Consider the following 25255-nt stretch of genomic DNA (forward strand, 5'->3'; position numbering starts at 1 on the left):
TCATTTTTTTTGTGTTTTAGGATTCCCAGGTTTAGCTGCAGTTTTCTGTTGGTGTATAGATCTGAAGTATTTTCTGGATTTTGCATTTTTAGTGTTTGAACACAGTCATTTAAGTGGTTTTAAGTCTTCCTGCTGTGATAAAAAAAATAACCCTTTATTCTCCCATCTATCTTGACAAGAATTTGCTCGTATTTGTAATTTGAACAAATTTTGCTAAAATTTGGATTAACTTTGAGTCTGTTGTTTCAATATCATAAAGTCCTCATCTCTCGAAACTCCACCTATGCAATGAGAATGGAGATTTATCCAGTGAAGGTTGAAGCAATACAAAATATGCGTATGCTACCAAGACTTCAGCCGTAAATGTATTGAATTCAGAGCGGGTGATCCGTACCAATGCAGGGAAACGACCTACCTACCTAAAGTACCTATCTTGGCCTGTGGTAACAGTCTGGCTGCTGCAGCATGAAACTTAGCACGGGCTGCAACCCCACCCCAATCATAAGAATAATGAAATGGGGGGTGATGATCAGCAGCAGTGCAGAGATCACCTGAGGCAGTGGTAAGTAGCACTGCCAGCAGCACAAAGGTGAATTTTCTCTTGTGCCGGGTAGATCTGGAAAACTGCTGCCATTTTTTGTGAACTGCAGTCGTTCAAGGACCATGTGGGGTTTTCTCTTTTCTGGGAGCAGCAGGAAATGATTTTTAATTATTTTTCTTTTAAAATCTACAAGTAGTTGTATTATCTACAATATGGTATCACCTCCGTCTGATGTGGTTATGCAAAAATGGGTTAAACTATGGTTTAGGGATAGAGGATTGGTAACTGTGTATCAGAAAGTACTGCTGAACTAAAGATCTTTTATAGTTATAATTTTCATAATATTTAGGCCAGTTGTTTAGATATCGAAGTTTTACAAATCATGCTAAGTGAATATTGAAACTATATCTTGTATCCACAGTAATCAAACTGACAGAAGAACAAATAAGCTCTGTACATTAACGTAATTTGAACTGACCGCGTAAAAGGGAGATTGTATTTGAAGTTACAGAACTGAGAGGCACTGTTGAAGTCAAGCAGCCTAATCATAGCAATTGCTCAAACCTGCACTAACTCTAGTTTTTATATGTAGAATATATGAAGATACAAAAGATACATACTTCAGAAAGGTTGCATATAACTACATTGTTAGAACAACAGTTTCAATACAGGTCTTTAAGGATAAGCACTGTTAAAAAAATCAATGTGAGAATGTAGATCCAAATTCTCAGAGTTAGGCAACATCTGGTGCCTGGTTTCCATTGGCACTGCAGGAATTATGTAAATAAAAAATATTTATGAATTTGGCTTAGTCCATGTTTCCTCTGAGCTCAGTAAGTACTGTAAAAATAAATTGTTGACTGAAAAATAATATGTAAGAATTGAAGCACATAGAACCTGCATGAATTGTTCATTTTGTAGCTGTTTTTCCTTTTAACTCCCTTCAGAATGGAGGAATATTTAAATATATCTACAGTAGGATTATAATTTTCTGAACTCGGCTTACAAAACAATGACAACTGGCTGCTTCAATCAGCAATTGGCTTCTGTGCTACCAGAAGCGAGATGTGCTGGCACATTTTGATTAGCCTAGAACAGGTAGTGATGACTGAAGTTCTCAGGTGATAGTCATAATCAAACAAACAAACAAACCACCCTGCCCTGAAATAAATGGTGATTTATTGAAACGATATCCTTTCAGTGAGCATCATTCTACTGTATAAGAATAAGCTTATGTGACTGAAGTCTTACTTTAACTTGAGCCTTTAACTTCAGCATTGAACCCTGAAAGATGTACTGTGTATGAGGTGAATAATAAAATTTTGTTGCAAATATAATGACATTTTGAACTTCTCCCTTAATACAGATGACGAGGATGGTATGGACTGCATGGACAATGAGAGACGGCCGCATTTCCCCCAGTTTTCCTACTCTGCAAGTGGACGAGAATAACTTTTTTGTTCTGCTGCTTCACTGTCATCTTAGGTTTATCACTGAAAATGATTCCTGAACATCACCACCAGTACTAGATACTATTTAAGATAGCAGGGGCACTTTCAGAGACCATTCCAAATTGAACAAGTTTCTTTCCCAAACTTACCTAAAATCCATTTTGGTTTTGCATGAAATATGAGATTTTTCTCTACTACGCTCTCCTGCTGTTGCTGCTGCCCACAGTCTCAGTATAATAGCAACGTCAAGAAGTTACTAACAGTTTCTTTGAAGGTAGATGACTTGACTTCAGCATTGTACACTTTGTGCACAAGTAGTCATCTATTTTTCCTCACAGTGGAGGCTAAACAAAAAACGTGTTGGTCCAGCATATCTTCTTCCAGAAGATGAATCAAAATTGTAATTAGTCTAAAAAGACTAGTCTATAACATTTTCTTGCATCTGTTTGTGCTGGTTAGAACAAGGAAACATAGGGGTGGTGATGTACATATGCAAGGTTTTTGTTAGGCATATCATTACTTGAAGCAGGTCTCTGTCATTAACATCTGGCTGGAATTTGTTTGGGAAACGTTTGAGAGAAGGACTTAAACTGTTGATATATATAAATATATATATATATTATTTTTTAATTACTGTTGGATACTACAGAAGAAGCAGAAGGGCTGGGCTCACCCAGCCTGCCACTTAGAACTTCCAGGTTCATGTGCAATCATGGAGAATCGAACATTATACATGCAAGAAATGAAGGCATAAAAGCAGCAGTTGAAGTTGTTTAAGGGGTCTTATAATTTGCACCAGATAACATCTTTCTCATGCTTTTCTTTTTCTTTCATGATATACATCACTTCTGATGGCTGAAGAATGTAGACAGGCATAATGGTATTGCTTTTCACCAAAATGTGTGCACCAAGGTAAACAGGTGTTTGCCTTACTTGTTTTTATTTTGAGTTTGTGAATTAGCTTTTTCTCCAGGTGTTTAACTCTGAATATGCTTTTTTCTTTTTTTTTTTGTTTTGTTTTGTTTATACTGCGGTAGTATTTATTTTTAGAGATAAGGATTGTATGTGTCATGTTTGCAAATGCTGCTACATCTTGGATAGAACAGGCTTATAGCAGTTAATTTTGTAATATATGGAAGGACTGTACAAGCTGAAGGGAATAATGCACTTTTCTCCCATGTGGAAATTTTAACAAGGCTCTGAAATTGTACATACTGCTTAGAATCAGATTTTTGTGAATGAAATAGTGTCTTTTAATTGTTTGGCAGTGGAGGTGAGGAATTGCAACTTCATGTGCCAAAGGGTTAAAAACAGACAGACAAAACCCCTACATCTTGTGCTCCATTGAGGATAAATGTAATGTAAGAGCCTGACAGCACAATAGAAAATTTCTGTTCTATATGAAGGAATTGCATTTGAACAACGAGACCATATTGATTACAAGAAAAGCACTTTAATAATTAAAATAGTAAATTTCTGGGATCAGCCATTCTCAAGGAAGGTTTGCCCTCAACCAAAAGAGTCCCGAAACCCAGCATGTTACCGTGGTACCCGATTGACTGAATTTAAAACATCACGAGAAACGCTCCACTGATAGGAGGATGTCTTTCCATTTCCAAAGGTCTGTATCTAACAGAACATGTGCATAAACTTTAGCTTTGATCTTCAGCAATGATAATCTTAATAATAAACCCTTTGGTGCTAGGAGTCGGGACATGACGCCGTGCAGCAGTAGCGTGCACGTGCCCTTGCTAACGACATCTGAAACCCCTGACTCCACAGGATTATCATTTGAAGTATCTCTGTGTTCGGATCTTGTTAGCTCCCACGAAGACTGTGATATCGCAGAGTATTACTGGTTGCGTTGTGTGAATGAGTAGATGAGTCTGAAAGGAGAGATGTTCCTAAGCAGATGCCTTAGCCTCTTGATGTGGAAGGTTGAGTGCCCTGGCATGAAGCCCACTGCTGGCAGTGCATGTGCTGGGACGGTCAAGGGGTAGATGGGCATTTTTAGCAAGGCAGCTAAAGACGCAGACTAATTTAGACAATTTTTCATGTTTTGTGTTTTATCTTCAGTAGTGGATGGATAATCAGTCAGAAATGTATCATGATGTATATTCTAACTCCATAGGATCTCATTCTGTCACCTCGTAACACTAAACATGTGTAGAGATTATCCCTCTGCAGAGAGGGAGGGGCACAGCAAATGCGTTGCAGGTCTGTTCTGCACCAGTAGTGTGGAGGTGTCTACACCGACACAGCGAGCGAGTGACTGAAGTAACCGACGGGCATTAATTAGTTCTCTGCAAAGGCCTCGTACTTACAGACTAAAACTATGGTGATTCAAAATCTGTGTTATATGCCTGTGTGTGTTTTTCCCCCTGTGTTTTCAGCTTGTAATAGCAATAAGTTTCTTGACACAGGGCACCTCTAGCTAATGACCAACTGGCACCGTGCCTCTGGCCAGCCGTTCCTCGTGTGCAGAAGAAACCCTGTGGTTAGCTCACCATCGCGTAGCTAGTTAGAATGCGGTTTGCAGTAAATATCTGTCAGTGAATTATTTTAAAACCTTTTAAGACTTCACTTTGCTTTGTATTGTCTGCCTTCCAAAACATTCATTGATCAAGTTTATGCTAGAGAGAGAGTCAGCGGCCACTTTGTGCCGCCCGGGGTTGGGGGATTCTCTCTCTTACCAGTGTTAGAAACGGATGAAAGACAAATGGGCGAGCGGTGCTGAGAGAAACTTTTGAAGCTCTTCCTTTGCTGTTCGCAATTGTGGTTGGATTTGGACAGGAGGTGGTGGCTGGTTACCTTGGCGAGCCTTTTGAGCACAGTACATTTCAGACTTTGACTCCAGCTTGTACTGACTTCCATGATGTACAGTATGCCCTCTTGTACTGCAGCCATCTCGGAGGAAATAGGTCATTTCTGTTAGGATTTCGGCAGTTTTGCACACAGCTTCGCTTTCCACACTAATCCATCTCCCAGTACATTCCTGTTGCTTAAAGAACATTTATTCCAGTATTGTTTTATGTTTTTTTCCATCTTTACTTGCGGCTTCTTAAAGCTGACTGTTCTTGCAGGGGCCATGTGCTTCTCCTAGAGTACAAAAGTAAGGTCTTTCCTTACTAACTGCAGGGTCTATATATTACACCTCAATGTACACACTTTGCTGCTACTGTTTGTACTGTCTACAGTAGAATTTCCTTATCTTGCTCCTGGTAGTGCATTACAGGCAAGCATGAAATGTAAAGTATTTATTTAAATAAAAACCTCTAAATTGGTAATTGAATTACCTCCCTGTAGCTTTAGAGTTTGTGACATTTCTTGACCTTGCTAGTTCTTTCATTAGATCCATGCAAGATCTAGTCATATGGTTAAGGATATTAAGCAGACACAACTATGAACCCAAGAAACCGTATTACTGTTGGTCATACTTAAACTGTTTATTTCCTTAAGTATATGACCCACAAGGATGTGAAATAACTACAAGAAACTGTTTTTGTACACTGTACATCCTTAGTATTTTTACACGTATATGATAGGGATGCACATTATTTTCCTTCGTACAGACAGCTTAAATAAAGCACTATGTCAATCTGCTACTTCTGTGTTTTTTAATGCTAATTTGTTCTGGAGGTTTGTAAATATATATATATATGTTCAAGCTTGCCACAAAGGACGTATTTTTCTATATCTGCACATTACTATTAAATATCTTAGAGGATAAAATTCCTAAGTTGTTCTGTGTCAGAGAAAGAAAAACGGAAATGAGAAGGCTATATTGCAGATTACAAAAGATTTCTTGAGTTTTGGGTTAAATATTTACTTCATATTTTAAAGTAATTTTATATAGGTTAGATGTTTCAATCCTGAAATGCACAAAGAATTTACTTAATTTCTTCTTACAAGAAAATGTACATCGTTATTTTTTTATCACTGTATATATAATGATCTGTGCATGTTTAGTTACAAGTTTTATTTGCTGTGAAGTCCTAGTGATTACTGTAACTCACTGTGACGTATTTCAAATACTGGGTGATCAGTTTCAGCTTGTAAATTATTAAGTTACAGTATTGTCAAAAAAAAAAAAAAGTTTTTATGACTGAGCGAGATGTATCTGTGCTTTGGACCAAGGCTATTTCCATACAAGTGGTTCATGTTAACTCTATGAGGTGTATGTCACTTGCAAAAGTAAATTTGGGTTACGCTTTCCAAGTAATGATTACACAGGGCTGTGTTCCTGTCAGAACACCCACAATTTAAGGGATTTGTCATCTAATGAAAGTCAGAGCCTCATATCCCATAGCTAAGTAATGTGTTTGGGTAAGGAGAGGAAGGAATGGGAAGGTGGGATTTGCAGGGCACCTTGCAGTGGGACTCTTTGAAGCCCGCAAGCTGGTCCAGGGCTGTTGGAACCAGCCGCTCAGGAGGGCTGAGTGTCCCTAAAGCAGTCGATCATCTGGGTTTTAGCTCAGATCTCAGACGCGGATCCTTCCCTGGAGTAGAGGTGCTTCATCCAGGTCTCAGGTTTTTTGTTGTTTTTGGTTTTTTTTTTTTTCCTTCTCTTTTTTTCTTCCCCACCTTGCAATAGGAAAGAGCACGAGCCAGCCAGCCAGCCGTTCATTAGTTCAGAGATACTAGGAGAGGAGTGACCAGGACTGGGCTGCAGCAGCAGCAGGACTGTCTGGTCAGGCTGCGTCCCACGTCGCAAGATCACCCTCTGGCAGCAGACATGGGATTTCCTGGATTTGATTGCCTGGTCTGACACGTGTAAACTTTGTAAAACCAAGTGTTTTGTGCCTAAGTAGAAGCAGGGCCGGGGGGAGGGGAACATCAGACAGGTAGACCTGGTGCTCTCTGTGCTTAATAAGTAATTAATTGCTACAAAGTAGAGTAGCTGCTGCAGGGAAACCCATTCCTTCTAGACTCCCGGCAACATAATGAATTGAGCCTACACCTGGGATGAGCATGAAAACCTCCTTCCAGCTGGGTCTACTCACAGCCCAGGATGCTTCCTTGAAATCAGACAGGTCTGTGCAGGCGGGTGGCCAGCAGCTGTGCTCTGCACGCAGCCACCAGAAGCCACCTGGTAGGTGAGGCAGGTCCAGAAAGGTTGAGGGTCCAGCTGTGCCTCGGGCTGGGGCAGGGCAGCTCCAGGATCTCAGTGAAGCCAAAGCGTTGGGGCTAGGTGCCCAAGTTCCTGTGCACGCGTAGCCTATGGGTGCTTTCTCCTATTTCAACACAGATTTATGCTGTGGAATAATAAAAAATAAATAAATAAATAAAAAAAAGTTTGCATATTGCTACATTGATAAATGTATATTCTTACCTGTGTAACCATCTATAAAGTAATGACACTTAAAAAAATTGTCAGCCTGATTACTGTGGAAAACCCAGAGTTCAACTAGAGACAACTTTTCTTCATCGGGCCTTCTTGTCCCTAAAGACCTGAGCCCATTTTAAGCATGTTTATTGTCATGCTGGTGAAGCAGTTCAGGGAGGTGATCAGATGTGTTTGGCAGTTTAATATGGCAGGAAATTGAAATAGGGAGGAGAAACCACTTTGATGTTAGGGCTGTACCACTAACAATTCTTAAAATACAAGGGAAGGAAAGGTTGTGTCCCACAGCAAATGGTAACTTACTGCATCTGTTGTTACTCCTAGTTTTGTTACATTTTATGTGTTCATGCTGGCTGAGGTCGCTTTATTAATGGCGAACTCCTTTGCACTGGTTTTCACCTTTACTAGTGCATTCTACAGCTACACTGAAGATAACAGATGTAGAAACCTTTTTCTTAAGTATGTATGTACTTAGTTTATCCTGCACTAGTTAGCAAAAGATTCAGATAAATTCTTTCTGAAACAGTCTGGTATTTGGAAAGTAACTTTTAAAAACACAAGTGCGTGGTTAACCAGAAAAAAACCCTCCCCACGTATCCTCCAAATGTTTTCAGTTCAAGAACTTGAAGCCAAGTTCAGCTGGTGCCCATCCCTGAGGCTGCTAAATATTTGCTGGTGGAACAGTCTAGCATCACCATTTCAGTGTTGAGAGCCAGGCACCTCACTTCAAGGCTCATCTGTAGTAAGGGTTCCTTTCCCTTAAAGGCTGTATCCAAACTTGCCTCATGGAAATTCCTCCACTTTATATGGAATATTTCTCAACCATTCGTGGGCTTTTCTGATGGATAAGTAGTTATTGGGACTCCCACTTCTGTATAAAAAGTGACAAATACCTTGTAAAATTAAAGTTCCCAGGTAGATTCTGGTAATGAGGTTATGAAGAGGAGCGCAGCGTGCTTGTGCAGGACTTACAAACAGCCCCCCTTCTCCCTCCTCCCCATGCACATGCTCTCCCTTGAATTCAGAAGGACAGAACAAGAAAAGTAAGAATCCAATCAAGTTTATTGGTATTTCAGTCTGTAAATAAGACGTCTATGTTCAATTATAAAAATAGATAAAAACAGTATATAAAAAATTGTACAAATTATGGATTAAGTCCACACTACGTAATAGCTGTTAGAACTGCCTTGCAAGCCTAGTCTTTCCAGAAAAATCTCAGCTGTCTTCCTAGGAAGTTTGGTAGGCTGGAAAGGCTTCAAAATATTTGTGATTCTGTAGTTAAAAAGAAATAGAAACCAACTGAAATTAGCCAGCAAGTGTGCCTGCTTTCTGCAGAGGTGTCTTTGGGTGAGCCTCAGACAAGGTTCAGCCAGGTGCAGAGCAGACCTGAAAGATAAAAGAGACGGGTGTGTTAAGTAAGTAAGTAGTCTGTATCGTGTTGCTTGTGTTTCTTATTTGTGTCACTTCAGCCTGCAGACGAGTTCTTAGAAGAGAAGTACAGAAATGGTTAAGACTGTGGTAATGCAATGTAAACAAGCGTTTTTTCAAAGCCTGTGCTTCCTGCAGGCCTGCTGTCCTCACCTCTTTCTAAGATCAGAAGTCTTACAGGTAGCAAGAACAAGAGCTATTTGATTTCTGAAAAACAGGATCTCCATGAGCTTTAGACATGGCTCATGTTTAGCAGTAAATAACTGAGCTCTTGTTTTGGGGCACGTCTACAATCCTGCCCTTCTCCTTTCCAGGAAGGAGGCGGCAGGTTTGTGCCAGAGAGTGTTTACTGTGAATTGTACAGCGTGTATGTGGGGTGGGCAGCTGCAGCAAACCGGGAAGCTGGGGCCTGGGTGCTGGTAGGAAACCTCTGGTGGGAAGGTTAATTTGCAGTTTCGAAACTCTTGCATAGCTATTGTTTGTGCTTCCTCAGTAGCACTTCAGGACTGAATTCAGAGTGAGACATCAAACTCTATTGGAGCTGGGGAAGCCACCTAGAGTTAAGCCACTGGAGTTCTAAAATTTGGATTTAAGAGATGTAAATGACCTCAAATAAAAATAAACTTTCTACTTTGGCTGGTTTTGCATTAGAAGACTAAAGGGTTTTGCTTCCACACACACAAGGCAATTAGGGCTGAGTTAAAAAAGGAGAATTTATGAAGCTGCAGTTCATTAAAGAATTAATTAAAAACAATAACATGGTACTTTTCCCCCCAAAATACATGCACCAGCACCAACTGCTACAGTTGTGCCTGCAGCCAGTTCAAGGAAAAATGAACTACGGCCACAGAAAGCCTTGGGGCTTAAATTCCGTGTTAGTGACAGCCAGAGGACAACCTACTCCCTGGCGCAGTAACCCCTGGCATTATGGCCAGCATTTGAGCACAGGCGGAAGATTAAAAAGGCAAAAAGCTGCCCAAACACTCACCTCCTGAAGAAGTCTCATGGCAATTGTTGCTGTTGTGGGTGGCTTACAACATTCCCAACCAGCCCCTGCCTCTGCCACGCAGCTGCCCTTGCTGGCCCAGTTGACAGCCTGGCAGGCTCACTCACTGCTCTCCCTCCTCACTACAAAAGCGAGGTAGAGACACCCCCCCCCCTCCTTTTTAGGCACCCCTTTTCAGACAGTAGCATTTCGTACCACCAAACTTCAAAATGTTTCTACCCTGGAAATACCATACTGCCATATATGCATCTAAGTCAAAAGCTGTCGTTCTCCTCTTCTTGTCACCTACGGCCACAAAAAAGGTCTCATTAGCCCTGCCTGTATGCACGTAAACCAGTCAGGTACCAGTACTTCCACCCCACACCCTTGGGGTGCCTACATGTCTTCTTTCATCACCAGTTACCCAATGCTAATGCTTTGCAAGATGCTGAACCTCAGCTTGATTGACAAAGTAAGCATTGCTCCGCCTGGCGTCACCTGCTTTAAAAAGAAAGCACAAATACTGGCAGAGTCTCGGTGTACCCCGCTATTCAACAGCCCGGATGCTAAAGCAGTTAGTGACAGACACAAATCTGTCACTCGTAATGTCCAAGTAACTGGCAGCTGGTCACTGGATAGTCAGGGGCAGGGGCCTTTCCCATCTTCAAGTCTCTCCTCCTCCCAGCAGTACTTCGGTATTCAGTGAGCAGGCCTCTGCAGCACAGACTGCCCAGGTTCCTCCTGACGCTCCCCCCTCCCCTCGGTGGCATCTGTTTTAACTGGTGGTTGGGTATTCTTAGGTGCATGGGTTGGAAGTTTTTGTAAGAGCAGAACCATGGACATCTGAATGGCTTAATTGCTGTTAACTCTACTCATAACAGAGGGGAGAGGAGCCATGAGCTTCCTGTCTGGTTAGAAAGCACTTGGGTTGCTTAGGTGCCTCAGTCCTCATTTGCGCAGCTGCAAAACCCGCGGTGGAACTCTCGGGAGGGCCAAGGTTAGATCCTGAGCTGCTCCCCAGCTCTGCCCACTGGCCAGACACCACGCAGGAGGTACAGGCCTCCTACAGCTGCAGATACACAAACTCAAAAGAGCTAAATACCAGGTGATGCAGCACTTAAGTGTCATGTCAAGGCAGTCAAGACATCAAGCAGAGATCTACCTGTATCCATCCACTCCTGTCATAACTCTCATTGTCTCTGACTAAACTCCATCCAAGGAATAATGAAGGCTTTCCTTTCACCTGCTTAAAAAACCAAACCAAACCAAAAAACCCACCCCAAAACAACTACCAACTCCTGCCTGTGGAACATCATCAGCTGCTACAAACACCTGGTGGAGGCACTATTTTTGGGCATTAAGATTACGCTAAAAAAAAAAAAAAAAAAAAAAAAAAAAAAGCTCTCTCCCCAGTAACCTACAGTATTCAGGTCTCCTGAAGAACTGTTGAGGGCCATGTAATGATCAGCCTGAATCACTTCTGACATCAGAGATGGACAAGCTACTTGTTTTCTGGACATAAAGCTCCCCTTCTGTAACATATAATGAAAAAAAAAAAAAGCAAACAGGGCACTTGGGAGCACGTCAAGCACTCCATTGGCTGCTGGGCCCTCACTGAAAATTCATGCTGATGTAAGAAAAAACCACTGCTCAGGAACAGCTGTAATTCTGACAGTACCTCCCACTGAGCGACTAGAGGGGCAAGGGCGGGAATATAGTCATGGGTGAGTATACTTCAACTGCTATTTGAAAGAAAGTCGGTTTGTTCACAGACATGCTCACTGTGAAAAAGACATCTGTAATGAGGGAAGAGATGGTTTTAGTGGCTCAGCCATACGGAGAGCACAGGGAGAGCATGGGTTCTTGCCAGGGAGGGGCTGGCTTGCAGGAAGAGATCTTCAGGGGGGAAGGCAGAGCAGCAGCGTACGACAACAACAGCCCTAGCTGGAGTTAATCCCCAAGGTCCGAATCCTGTCAGTCTGCACTCTCGCTGGCTCAGCTGGCTGGCAACCCCTTCGGCAGCCGGGGTCTGCAAGGGGATTAGCAACCCGGACAAACACTTATTTCTGTCACACACTGATGGACAGCAAGGCAGATCCTGCAAGCGAGGAGCAACCCAGCTTTCAGAAACATACTCGTACTGGGTGGGCAGGGCTGAGGTCTCCAGTAATCTCAGTTTAGGTGTTTGCTTGCTATACTACGCTGATTTGTATTTGGTAGTTATATAGGAGGGGGGCTAAATATCTCTTGCTCTCCTGACTTGGAGCAAGTTGCAATGTAAGAGAGACTTTCAATGGTAGAAACTCAAACCTTTAATCTTCAGAAAACTTTCAAAACGAGAGGTGTAAATCCCATAATTAAACTTTTGATTACCTTTATGTGGACCTCAATAAGTTATGTTCTACACCATTACCAAATATTAGTGCCACCTATTAAATACAGAGCCCATGTTGTAAGGTCAGGCCACATTATCATACTGGTCCTTTTTAGCTCTCCGAAAATGAAAATTACAGCGTGAGCATCTTCTTCATGTTGTAGGCAGGTAGTTACTCTGAAATAATACTGAGCTTCTTTAAGTAATAGGAGATTTAACATTATTATTTTAAAAGCATGTAATTCACTGCCGAGAATGAGAAAGATGTTTTGAAAACTGTGGTATTTGTCTTGGTTACTCCTTCAACAAGGATGTTAAAAGCCTTTAACTCATGTTGCCTGTAAGGGAATTCAGCATGTAGCAGGATCAGGTATCTCTTTTATGATGACTTTTTTTCATTCACTTTAAAACACAGAATTTTCCTTCCTTCCTTCCTTCCTCCCCCCTGTACAGCAAACACTACCACTAGAAATAAAAATTGCAGTGGAAGCAACCTGAGCTTTAAAAACAAATCCTATGAAGGTTATACGTTTGTCAGTGGTTTTGTTGTTTTTTTTAGTCTAGGTCAGCTAGATTAAAACAAATGACTCAATTTTAAAAGCTGTGACTTTTAAATTAAAGTTAACCACCCAAAAGTAAGTCTTACAAGGCAATAGGAACAGCTATAACTATGTAGCAGTGCTGTAACTGCAACAGCACTGCTCCCTATACAGTTATTTATATAAAGTTTCATTCAATATGACACTAAGTTTTAAGATCTATTACAGAATAAATTGTAGCCTTTTGGAAGAAATAGAGAGGATTCTGCTTCCTCAGAAGGAAAATACTACCGGAAGTGACAAAACTAACCAATTCCAAATCAAAAGGCAAACACCCAGTGATAAGCCAGACCAAAAAGTGCCTTTGGTAAAATCTGAGTTCTTCTAGAAGTTCCCACCTTCCTAAGAGTTGTCCCCCTTTCCCTCCAATTTAAATCTTTAAGATTTGGGTTTTTTTAATTCTGTCACATAAACCTGTCTTTGCTGTGGAGTGCTTGTCCTAAAATTTTAAGTGCTTAAAAAAAAACAAACACAAAAAGCTCCAACAATTTCAAACCCAAAAATGTTTCAAACACTTCTCTCTTCTGTCTTGAAGTGTTTGCCAGATTCAGCCCACATCTGCAAATAGTTTTAGTCCTCCTTTCCTCTCCCTCCCCTCTCTCTATATATAGGATATAGAAAAAATACCTAGTTCTGCTCATTTCTCTTTATCCATCCAGGTTTTTACTTGATTCCATCTGTGTCCTGTTTGAGATCTGCATCCCATTTTTTTCCTGAAATATGCAACTGCAGTTACTAGTGGCTTATGTTCCAAGATACAATAGCACATTTAGGTTAGTGTATTTTACATCATTTTTAAAAGATGAGGTATGATTGACTTCTCCCCCTCCCCCCCCCCCCCCCCCCAGATTATAAAGAAGAACTCTTGAACAATACAGTAAAATGTGGAATATGATGTCACTTTCACCTTTGATCAACACTGATTCTGCAATTGATTTTTTAAAAATTTCTTTCTACACTAACTACATACATCTTTCTGTAGTTAAAATCTCCCCTTTATGGTGAGCTGTTCTTTAGTTTTCTTAAACCAATTGTCTGATATTTCAGGCAGCTCTTTTGGGCTGAATTCCAATTCCCAGAGAACCCCTGTTGATTTAAATAGCTGCAAATAGATTTTTAGGACTCATTTTGTAATGATTTTTTTATATCATTCTTCTCTTCTGAGTGTTTTCATGTTAAAAAGTATCCTCTGGAGCACAATTAAGTTGTAGTGAACATAAAGAAGGAAGCTTTTGCCAGTCAAGTCCTGATAGAAGTATAATATCTGAATGATTTTTTCCTCTTTTGTATGATTTTTGTACTTCTGCCCAACTTAATAAAAGCACAATCACTTCCGGATAAAATAGATTATCAATAACAAACTCCCTGTGGACCATGTAAAGTGTGTTCACATTACCAAGAGTGCTTCCTTTAAAACAGAAATGTTAATTTTCTTTTCTGAATCATCACCTTCTTAAACTACCTTATAGAGAGAAGAGTATGATTGCCCTGAAATTTGCCAGTAGTTACTACATGCTGATAACCTTACACTATCTTGAGCTACCAAGTTTGTCTACTACAACAAAAAATCATGTAAAACCAAACACACTGACATGATTAAAGGTATAACAAAGTATGGATTTTATTCTCCTAGGTCAAACGTTTACTAAATTCTACAGCTAAAAAGCCTATGGAAAAAAGTATGATTTAAATATTTTAAAGTTCTAAGATGATTCATGTTCTGTTTACTGCTAGGTGTGCTACTGGACTAAATTTCCTACACTGAATGTCTTGTTACCTTGTTAACAGAACTCCAGTTATCCTGGGCAAACTCACTGGTTTGCAAGTTAGGAAACATCATGCTGTGGTTGAAACAGTTCATTTACTTAGTCACAAAACAAGGGTTTGATTATTTGATAGTTTTACTGAAAACCTCATTCTGTGCTTGTCAGTTCTCTCTCTTCTTTTTCTGAAGCAAGTAAAAGAAAGACAAAGAAAAAAACAAACCATGCAGCCCTCTCCCAAAGCACTGACTGAAGAACAGTGGCCAAAAACCCCAGCAACAACAGCCCACGGGAAGCCACAGCTTCCTGGAGATCACTGGAACCAAGAGTCAGTCCTGCTGGAGACGCAGTGCAGCGATTAGTGCTCAGGCAGACTGATTTCACATTCACCATCTCACACTTGGGTGACTGAAGGAGCAGCAGGAAAGATAAATGACTTTTAAAAATTGGGGGGGGGGGGGGGAGAGGGGGAGGAAATCATGACGTGGTAGGGGGATTTAAGTCTGACAAATGTCAGCAAAAAGCTCAAAGAAATTATCAACATCAAGCTACTGTTCAAACATTAATGCTGTTAAAGAACAGATTTCCCTTTTCTCTGAAAAAGGAACACAAAATCTTCTGATAAGAAAGCTAGAAGCTGTCACCAAGAATAACTTCTGCTGGTTTATTGTTTCTTCAAAACACTTCCATCATTTAGTTTAGGTTTAAGTGAGACTCAGGTCCAGCTACCAGTCTCGGTTTCCAATTGCATAGATTTTTATTTCATTTTTTTCAGAAAGTAATGCCTCATTTAAAACAACAGCAGCAACAAAATCCAACTGCTGAAATAAGACTGCTGGCAGATTTCTCTGCTAAAGCTGCAGAATATTCCCCTCAGACTTTCTTTTCTTTTGGCACAGTACCTGTGTTCGCAGAAACTGCACCTCTTCTGTAAGCAGCTGCTTCTCTTTGAAGAGCTGATTCTGTTTGTTGAGCAACTCCACTAACTGCTGGGCAGTGGCCTGGCAGTGCTTGTCAAGCTGCTGTAACCTGGAAAAAAAATAGATAAAAGGGTTGCAGAGCATCTGAAGTTGGAGTTCATGGTAGAAGCTTTGATGTTTGCACTGGCAGGTGCAGCTCCCAGAAGACAGAGCTCAGTCTGGTGGTTAGGCTGAGACTGAAGTATTACTCCTAGGATGGGCATTCAATATGTTTTATCTTCACACTTTAAACAAGCACTTTTAAAGGTTTGCACTTCCAATTTAGAAGCCTTATCACGACATAACAGCAAATTTGCTTTGCCATTAAGTGACATCAGTAAACACTGCAGGACTGCATCCTGATACCTGTAGGTAACTAAGCAAGCTGCACACTCTGTAGCTGCTTCAATAACCATCTTCCTGAAACACACACACTAGCCCAGATTATAAATCCAAATACCCCAACCCCCTGACAAACTGGACCTGAAGTGACAAAAACTTTTGTTTTCTGTCCACTGCTCTTTGCAACCCGGTCAATGTTCAAAACTTGTTACAGAACGCAACACTGATTTCAAGTGAGCTTAGTGTTAATTAAGCATGTCAGTGTAGATCCTTTAATAGTGTAACAGGGATTCCTGGGGAAGGATGTTAAGAGTCCATCACTCCAAAGGGCCTCCTCATCGGTGGCTGCAAAACAGAGGAACAAGCTGGCAGGTATCAGAAGGAACACACAGAGGCCTTTTGCTTACGCTTGAAAAACAAGTGTCCGAGTTGGGACAACACTGCTATCAACAGGGCAACTGCACCTTTACTTCTTTAATTGCAAAAGCCGGTATGGCTTGTTACATTCCTAGTGACTGTTTATTACTCCTGCCATGAAAAAATTAAAAGGTCTGCTTGGGACCTGTAGCATGGGATGTAAACGCAAAGAAGCTGGAAATTGTGGTTTTACATTAAATGCATTTCACTCTTTAAATAGATATGTCTTTAATTAGAGGTCCTTTCAGATATCTTAGAAGCTTCTTGTCTTTAAATAACAGTACTCTAGAGAAAAACCTATACATCTAAACACTATGCACTTAGGGAGCATGAACCGACTCTGTTTTTGTCAAGGTTAGTTCTGGATCTAAACTTTGCACTTGCTTTTGTAAACTATTTCTTGCTCAACATAATGAAATACAGCTTCAGCTGAACAAGGTTTTTAGGTTGTATCTCATACAGGCTGTGTTATTAATGGAATTAGTTATATGCTTACAATAAGGCATGTGATTTTTCTGGATCTTTCTACTTTCAGCTCCATGTGGTAGTTTTGACTTGTACAGCTGTCATAACTCAGCTAAGCTAATCACTCTGAATATCGACATTCTTAATCAGGATTGTTCAAATAACTGCATTAGTAAACACCCCCAAATTTCTTGATAAAAAGCTAGGAAAATCTAGCTTAAACAAGATTGCCAAAATCTAGGTCAAACCCAGTATTTACTGATCTGTATCTGCCAGCCAACTTCCTTGAAATCAAACTGCAGCAATCAAGTAGCAAACACTGAACGCCCATATTTCATAGCATCCTGTCACCGCACTAATATTTCCTTGCAAAAGGGATTTAAGGAGGTGCAGGACCACCTCCTGGGGATCAGAACAAACCTAGATGCAGCTAGCTGCAAACAGTGACAGCCGGTTGTAAACATCCAATGAAGCAAACAAAACTTCCGCTTTGATAGCACAGGATGGTCTGCTGAATACACACTGGGACGCTCTGTGTCTGAATGCACACTCCCTATACCTTCCAAACTATACCATGTTGGTACAGAAGCTGTTTACGCTTCATTTCTTTACTAAAGGTGATATCGGGGACACTGAACTTCAAAAAAGCAAAGCAGAACTCCCCCACACAAAACCCCTACCCTTGCACTGTTCTTTGTTTTGTTTTTAAAGATAGTGGCTTTTCTACAAGCATCTTGCTCCCGGGGAGTGCAGAACAACAGTGGTGGTTGCTGGAGGCAACGTCGTAGTTTCAGACTGGAGAGCTGAGTTCTGCTCACTACTTTGCCATTGATTTCCTTTAACTTGAGGAGGATATGTGACCTTACTGCGCTGCTTCATCCGTCGTAAAGACATCTTCCAGTCCTTTATTTCTAGAATATTTACTTTATAGCAGTACTGGTAGGGAGGTGTAACTGGGAAGCGCTGTCTTCGGACAGCCAAGGGAAGAACTCCAGTGCTGCCCTACCTATTTAAAGCCTGAGGCTATGAAATCCTCCTCACACACGAGAGCCAGACTCAACAACTACCAACTACAGTCTGGATTTGGGCCCTTAGAATTGAAGTTTCTGCTGATTTCTACATTCAATTAATAATTTTCCCATTCTGCTAGTTTTTCAGCCTGTTTTAAGAACAACCATACGGTCTTTGAGAGACCCTCTTGCACAAAATTATTATAGCTGGCAGCTAATGACATAGGTAAGCATGTAACCTCCTTGACCCACATCTCGGCAGCAACATGATGAGCGTTGCCCATCGCTGTGGTAGGGCCCGTTCCAGCTGGAAGAGCAAACGCTGCTGATGCAGCCCCGAGGAGAGGCCCTTCCCAGGCGTGCCTCTCCTCTCGCAGGGAGAAGGCTCCAGCTGAAGAGCCACCACTTCGGTGTGAGGAACTTCCTCCAGTTCTGGCACCCAGAGAGGAGTCATTTCCAGCTCATGTGAATTTTGCATCAAAACAACGCTTTCTACTAGGTACTTCCAGGCAGCCCGTGCAAATTTCAAAAACATTACTGGATACAAGCCTTAGCGTGCTCTCTTGTAAAGCTCTGTATCCTTTCAGATCATGCAAAGGGTGATTTGGATAAACTGCTGTAAATAGAAAAGTCTTTAATTGTGGCAATAGTACTCAATTATGCTTTTCTGTTTTGTAACTTCACCACCCACCATGTTACATTTAGACTGTCCCCTTGAGCAGAGGGAGAAAGATGACACAGGCACTGAGCTGGGTTTGACTAGCAGGCCACAACTTCGCTTCTGTCATCTGTATCTATCTCCAGTGCTCGAGTATAGGGTTAAAAACATTCCTTTCTACAATTCTGGGTCATGATGGATAAAAGGGGGAGTAGTTCTAGTCAGTGCAGATCTCAGTCTGTGAATTCCCTAATTCTGTCTACCAGTCTGCTCTCCCAAAACTGCTGCCAAGCTGGCCCTTGGTCCGCACACTGGGACTACCAGCCTGCTCTGGTGCATTTAGCTCCCGAGGACAGGCTCTGGGCCCTCTCACAGTATCTGCTATTACGTGTGACATGTGCAGCACAGCCACACATTCCCATATGCATTGTATCTGGCCTGCCTGCTGATTTCGTAAATGATTCAAGATGAGAAATGAACAGCTCCACCCACATTCTCTGTACCTCCCATATGTTACAACTGCACATCGATGCCTGCCATCATTTTTACAACTGGGTGACAGAACCTTCTGCGCATTTTGCTAATACGAGTGAGTGAGGTTGCATGGTCGCCACGTTCACTTTGGCAACACCACCTACCAGGCAAACATGTACTGCGTCCTGAGCATCTGAGTGACCACTGTATCCTTGCCCTCCATTCCCAATGAGATCATTTTTCCACCAAAGTGGCAAGATCTGTCCAGCTGGGATGTCAGGTGGCTGCTCCAACTTGGCCTGGGAGTGCTGAAGGACAGGAGCTAAGTCCACGCTCTGTCATGTTACTTCAAGGCACAAGGTGAAGACATGTAACTCTTGACCCACGTTACGTTTGGACTACTTACAGGACAACCTGGCGCTAAGGAATAAGCTCCCATTTAGTAGTAATAATAATACCCCACAAATAATTTTCCATTAACCACTAAACCAAAATTCCCATTTCTACATGAAGGCAGGAAAGAAGCAGCTTCATGTGACAAGTGGTTCCACAGAGGGAGAACAAGATTGAGGCATCCCAAAATGTGATGAATGCTTCAAGGTAAACGTTTTGCTCTGATTCTCAGTACTTGGAGCTCATATGCAGCTTTATGTTAGAAGGGCTCCAAGCTACCTTGCTATTTTGTGCAGCTACAACCTGCAGAAGACTACATCTCTCGCTCCGTACAGCAGTAAAATTTGGATCAGAAACTAGGCTATGCTGTAGCCTGCCCAGAAAGGAAATGGAAAAGGATAGATAGGTTTTGTTCCATTTCGACAACTATGGGTAGACAACCACTGCAAGACCCTGCAGAAACTATGTGAGACATCAAACTAAAGCCGAGCTTTGGCACTAAGGCTGAATTCCACCCAGCAGAATAACCTTCCATTGCATCCAACGCCACAAGGCTGGACTAGGGCCCACCGTGTTACATTTAGACTGTTCCCTTGTCCGCAGCCTACAGACAAAACCCAAAGCTTCCTTCCTTTCTGGAAAGACACGCTGCTAAGGCAGGGGCACCCACAAGGCTCCTGCTGCAAGCTCCCTGCCCTGCGGGACTCACAGGTCCCTTAATCCGCAGGCAACTGCGAGCAGCGAAGGGAAAAGCTGACACAACCTGTCAGCCCTCCTCTGGGTTTTCAGGTTGATTTGAAAGGAATTAATATGCAAGGATCTGTGGGCAGCGTCCATCCGCCCAGCAGCGGGAATCAGTCCTTGACATGGCAGAGGCATTAAAAGATTATTTACTCTTTCAGTACAGCCAGGTTCCTGATGTAAAACGTTTCCACTCTACTCGGCGGAGCCGAGTTTGCTGAAATGGCGCGATTGGATTGCAGCGACCCGCAGCAGCTAAATCACCAAATCCAATAACCGTGCCGCATTTACTGGCACACATCTTAATTAGGTTTTAATACAAGTAATCCGATAACTACTCCTGGCCAGCCAGAGCAGAGCTGTCGGAGCCGAAAGGGCCGTTATTGAGCGGCCCGGCCGGCGCGCCGAGCTGCGCTGCGCTGCGCTGCGCTGCGCGGCGGCCGCCTCCCCGCTGGCCCCGGCGACCCCCCACTCCTGCCGGCTGCCGCGGCAACGGAGCGCCGCCCCTCCCTGCCGGGCTCCCCCGCGGGGGCCACCGCCGGGCGCCGGGGCTGCGGCTCCTGCTGCCCCCGACCCCCCCCCCCCCCCGCCAAACCCGGGAGGAGGCGAACGCGCTCCCGGCGCAGCAAACCGCCTTCCGAGGAACGCTCCCCCGGCAGGGTGAGCGGGCCGAGCCACCGGTTCCTGCGGTGGCTCTCGCGTCGCCCTGTTGCCGGCCGGCGGGCGCAGCCATCCGAGGCTGCTGCTGGTCTGGTCACAAGGGGGAAAATCGAGGGCGAGGCGGCAGAGCCCCGCCAGGCCGCGGGGACGCAGCTGGAGGGGACCCTGCCCCAACGCGGAGGCAGCGCCGCGTTTGGTGGTCGGGCGTTTGCAAACCTCAGATGCTTTTAACGCGCTGAATTTTAAAAGCAAACGCAGGTTTAAGAACAAGCTCGTCACAAAAAGAGGGAGCAAGCCAGTTAGAATAGAAAGCAAAACCCAGCAACCTTTCCCTCGGTAAGCTTCTACCTGCTTTTCTCATGTTTTTCAGGACGTCCTACAAATTTGCCCGCCTGAGAGGAAGCGTTTAAGTTGCGGTACTTAACGGATAGTTGTATTACAGCCCATTAAAGGACGTTCAGTTTGTGTACTCAACTAGTCAAGAGTTAGGAAATGCCAGGGCGAAGGTTTTCTGTGCAGCTCCTTCGCGCCTCCATTGCCGCTCCCCTCGCCCAGCTCTTCCCGAGGCAATTACTCACCGCGACCCTGCTGAGCAGTTCCAGCCTAAACCACAGCTCTTGGCAAGCCTAATGAAATCACAAAGAAATTCAGCAGCGTCTTAAAACAAAGAAGCATCACACAACCTTAAATACAAACCCTGGCGATCACAGCTAGTTCCTGACACAGATAGAGCAGGCACCACCTCAGGTAACGTCCTGCTATATACAAATTAATGATCGGGCTTGCTTTGCCTATGTGAAGGTCTCGGAAAGCCAGACTCGCTGCCGTGCAAAGACTTAAGTTGTGCAGCTGGTGCTTACTGCTGAGCTTGTTTCTGCAGCCACAACTGCCCCAGCTGCTGTCACTCCCCACCCTGCTACTTTTTGTCTCCCCTTTTTGTAGCAGAAGAGATGTTGCTTTTTTTGTTAAGGAAGAAAAAATTATATTTACCACCTCTTTATATCTTGAATCGGCTCTGTAGACAACTAGGGACATTTAAACCAGTAGTAAAATTAGTTTTCGTATGAGCAACCTGCATCTTCATTGTGGTTTGCAGCATCGACAAGTTCACACAATAAATTTTGAGGTAACTAAATAAGAGTCTATAAATTTGGAAATGCAGACAAAGAGCAAATTACTCATCAAAGTTTCACTAGTGTCCTAAATTGCTATTTACTTAAAATCTTGAGCCATAGATAAGGACCTTGAGACAACCTTGAGTGATGAGCATCTCGGAGAAGTCCCCATAAGCTCCCAAAATGTAAAAGGGAACATCTATGCTACCCATCCTTTAACTGAACTCCGTTCTCCCTTGTAGCTTCAAAAGCAAACCACTATGATCCACCTTTCCTATGTTAATGAAAGAAAAAAAAGCATAAGGGAAAAAAAAAAACCACAAAAAAAGAAAAAAAAAAGGAATGTCCTGGTTTCAGCTGGGATAGAGTTAACTGTCTTCCTAGTAGCTGGTACAGTGCTGTGTTTTGAGTTCAGTATGCGAAGAATGTTGATAACACACTGATGTTTTCAGTTGTTGCTCAACAGTGTTTAGACTAAAGTCAAGGATTTTTCAGCTTCTCATGGCCAGCCAGGGCACAAGAAGTTGGCACAGGACACAACCAGGGCACCTGACCCAAACTGGCCAACGGTGTATTCCATACCATGGGACGTCCCATCTAGTTTAGGAACTGGGAAGGGGGGGGGGGGGGGGGGCCGGGAATCGCTGCTCGGGGACTGGCGGGGTGTCGGTCGGCAGGTGGTGAGCTATTGCCCTGCGCATCATTTGTACATTCCAATCCTTTTATTACTACTGTTGTCATTTTATTAGTGTTATCATTACCATTATTAGTTTCTTATCTTCTGTTCTATTAAACCGTTCTTATCTCAACCCAGGAGTTTTACTTTTTTTTCCCCCGATTTCCTCCCCCATCCCACTGGATGGGGGAAGTGAGGGAGCAGCTGCGTGGTACTTAGTTGCTGGCTGGGGTTAAACCACGACAAGGAAAAAAAAAAAAAGCCTAAGCGAGGAGGAGCTAAGGACAGTGAATGAGCCTCCTCACCTCTGTCACACTGCACTGGAAGTCCTGAATTCTAGTAGGACACAGGGAGACAAGTTAAGGCACATTAAAACAAGTTTCTGTGGCATTTCCCACCCTCTGAAATCCCTATCAAAATTCTCTTGCCATATGAAAGGCCCAGAATATCATTCGTTCAGGCAGAGAAAGAGTGCAATCTATACCACTTCTAGCTTAGTAAGGTAAGCACTTGCCTGCACTACAGGCAGAACAAACTCATCCAACTTATGTTAACAGATGGTAACTAGAGGTTAACATCCCTCACACAGTTTGGAATTGGACACCGAAGAAGAAAATGCCCACATTTCACCACGAAACCCTTGACCCAAGTGGTTCTCTATGATGTAAGCTTGTGGTTTTTTTTTTTGTTTGTTTGTTTTTTGTTTTTATTTTTTGTTTGTTTTGTTTTGTTTTGTTTTTTTAAAATGTGTATAGGTAACCTCTAAATTCCCTTTTACTAAAGGCACTCGATTTTTCAACATATTTTAAAGAAGTGCCTATATTACATCTTCTCCAAGAAGATAACAATCTTCACATGCCATCATAACAATTACAAATAGGGTTTAATTAAAAGTTTACTTAGGAACAGTAGCTTCCCCTTTGTTTCAGATGTCATCACTGACTATTAGAGTATATCTTCACTTCTACAGCTGGCTCAACAAGTTAAACAAATCGATCATGTAGGAAACCTGAGCCTGGATCTATTCCTGGGCTTCTAATAGCTCATGTCTAACGTGCTGAAGAGAGAACATTACCAACCTGCTCTTTAGTAAGGGGGTGTAGCAGCTGGGCTTAGCCAATATGATGGCCACTTTTAGCCCTCCTGGGTTTGGACAGGAAGGAAACAATGAAAGATAATGGATGGCAGGCCGGAAAAGATAGGGGTGAAAGCTTCACTAATGTCTATTTCTGTCTGAATCCCTAGGCTGAAGAGAGGCTTTTCCTCCTTTGAAGGAATTCAAAATAATATAATCTATAATAAGAATAAGAACTCTGGATCAGGTTTGCTCTAGACAAAAATAGTTCTGGTTGCTATTTTCTGCCTATTGCTGAAAAATGTTTAATAAAACAATTCTCAAAACCATTTAGGCTGACTATTAATTGAGTGCTGTAAAATACCTTGGGGAAAAAAAAAAGAGGCAGGGCTAGCAGCAGATGTATAATCATTATAATCCTGTAACATTATAGTCAGACTCCAATTCTTTTTTCTTTTTTTAGTATATTCACCTCTGATTTTGTTATATGCTGGACAGAACAGGTTTTGCAACATTTCTCCATCAGGAAACAGAGTCTTGATAACGTTAAGAGATGTACATCCTGTCAAGATTTCAAAAGTGCCCCCCTCATGTTTCTAAGGATCATTCCACAAGGTACACATATGCATTAATTAAATATTTCTTCCTGAACTTGTTTTACTAGTTACAACAATTTTTGTCATTGGCTTACTTTTTATAAATGTGGCCTCCATTTTCCCCACTGCTTACTCTGATTCTTCTTATTTCTTTCATTACCAGACAAACTTGAACCTTTACAGACTGCTAGTTGGTGTCCACACAAAACAATCACTATATTCAAGTCAGAGACACTGAGAATTTTTTAATGCAATCTGCCCAATCTGAACTCTTTCCTTCAGAAACACTTTGCCTTTAAAAAGAAATTCCCAGCATGAACCTCATCAGAAGCGACATGTAACAGACAGTACATGTGGTGTTTGGGCAGGCAGCAGAGAATTGAAAAAGAAGGCTTCACTTTTTCTATCCCATGGCATGTGCAGAATGTACATGTGGCCCAAGCTGACATCAGGCATTTGAAGCAAAAAAACCTGCTAAAAGCATCAGCTTCTGTTAATTTACTTTGTCAGACATTGTCTTAATTAAAAAAATACTACCGCTAGAAAGGGTAGTGCAGCTGAGCTACAACTGCTTCAGTTGTTTCAGACAGTTGCAGTTACAGACTAACAGAACAGCTTTGAGTTCAGTCCTGCTGTCCTCACTAAGCCCAGACTCTAGCTGCAACCAAGCAAGGACTGGAGACTCTGTATTACAGAGCATAAAGCTTCTGTTTATAGCTATTAGCACCTGTGTTTGAAAGGTAATATATTTCTCACTAGCGACCTTGCAAATGGGAGCTCAACAGTGCTGGGTACAATCCTGATCTGGTTATCTGCAAGGGAGCCTTCCCAGTTTAATAACTATACACCAGAGTCCTTCAAAACGTTCTTCAACATAAAAAACAAGGCAGCTATACCATATAGTTTGACCACTATGAAAATAATCTATAAAAATATCAAACACAAAGTGTTAAATGTCTACGTAGGCATCACTCATTAGTTCCTTGCTTAAACCCCATCACCCTTACTTTCCACACCAGAGGTGCAAATATGCCCCTCTTTCCAGTTCATTTCAAACAAGTGATTTTGCCTGTAAGGTCTGGCAGATGATACACATTTGCTTATTTTCAGGGTTCACACAGGGTTATTGTGGTTTTCATAAATTACAGTGAAAGTAATGATAGATGTAGGATTTGTATGGAGTGTAGTT

The 25255-nt window shown here is 42.3% G+C and overlaps 2 protein-coding genes across 12 annotated transcripts in view; one reads left to right on the forward strand and one right to left on the reverse strand.

Moving 5' to 3' along the window:
• Positions 1 to 6952, forward strand: part of AKT3 (AKT serine/threonine kinase 3) — a 161910-nt gene extending 154958 nt beyond the window's left edge. For all 5 annotated transcript variants that reach the window (XM_049831401.1, XM_049831402.1, XM_049831403.1 and 2 more), the window contains one exon: positions 1908 to 6952. In XM_049831401.1, the coding sequence (XP_049687358.1) occupies positions 1908 to 1993 (86 nt within the window). In that variant the 3' untranslated portion in view covers positions 1994 to 6952. The remainder of the gene's footprint in view (positions 1 to 1907) is intronic.
• SDCCAG8 (SHH signaling and ciliogenesis regulator SDCCAG8) overlaps positions 6952 to 25255 on the reverse strand; it is a 117987-nt gene continuing 99683 nt past the window's right edge. The window contains exons 17-19 of one of the 7 annotated variants that reach the window (XM_049831393.1): positions 15388 to 15514; positions 13350 to 13435; positions 6952 to 8722 (exon numbers count right to left, since the gene is read on the reverse strand). In XM_049831393.1, the coding sequence (XP_049687350.1) occupies positions 13370 to 13435; positions 15388 to 15514 (193 nt within the window). In that variant the 3' untranslated portion in view covers positions 6952 to 8722; positions 13350 to 13369. Of the gene's footprint in view, positions 8723 to 13349; positions 13436 to 13584; positions 14821 to 15387; positions 15515 to 25255 lie in introns of those variants that run through there. The other 6 variants (XM_049831397.1, XR_007509868.1, XR_007509869.1 and 3 more) reach the window with 6 other exon arrangements.

Source organism: Accipiter gentilis, chromosome 28 (genome assembly GCF_929443795.1).
Source record: "Accipiter gentilis chromosome 28, bAccGen1.1, whole genome shotgun sequence".
NCBI lineage: Eukaryota > Metazoa > Chordata > Aves > Accipitriformes > Accipitridae > Astur > Astur gentilis.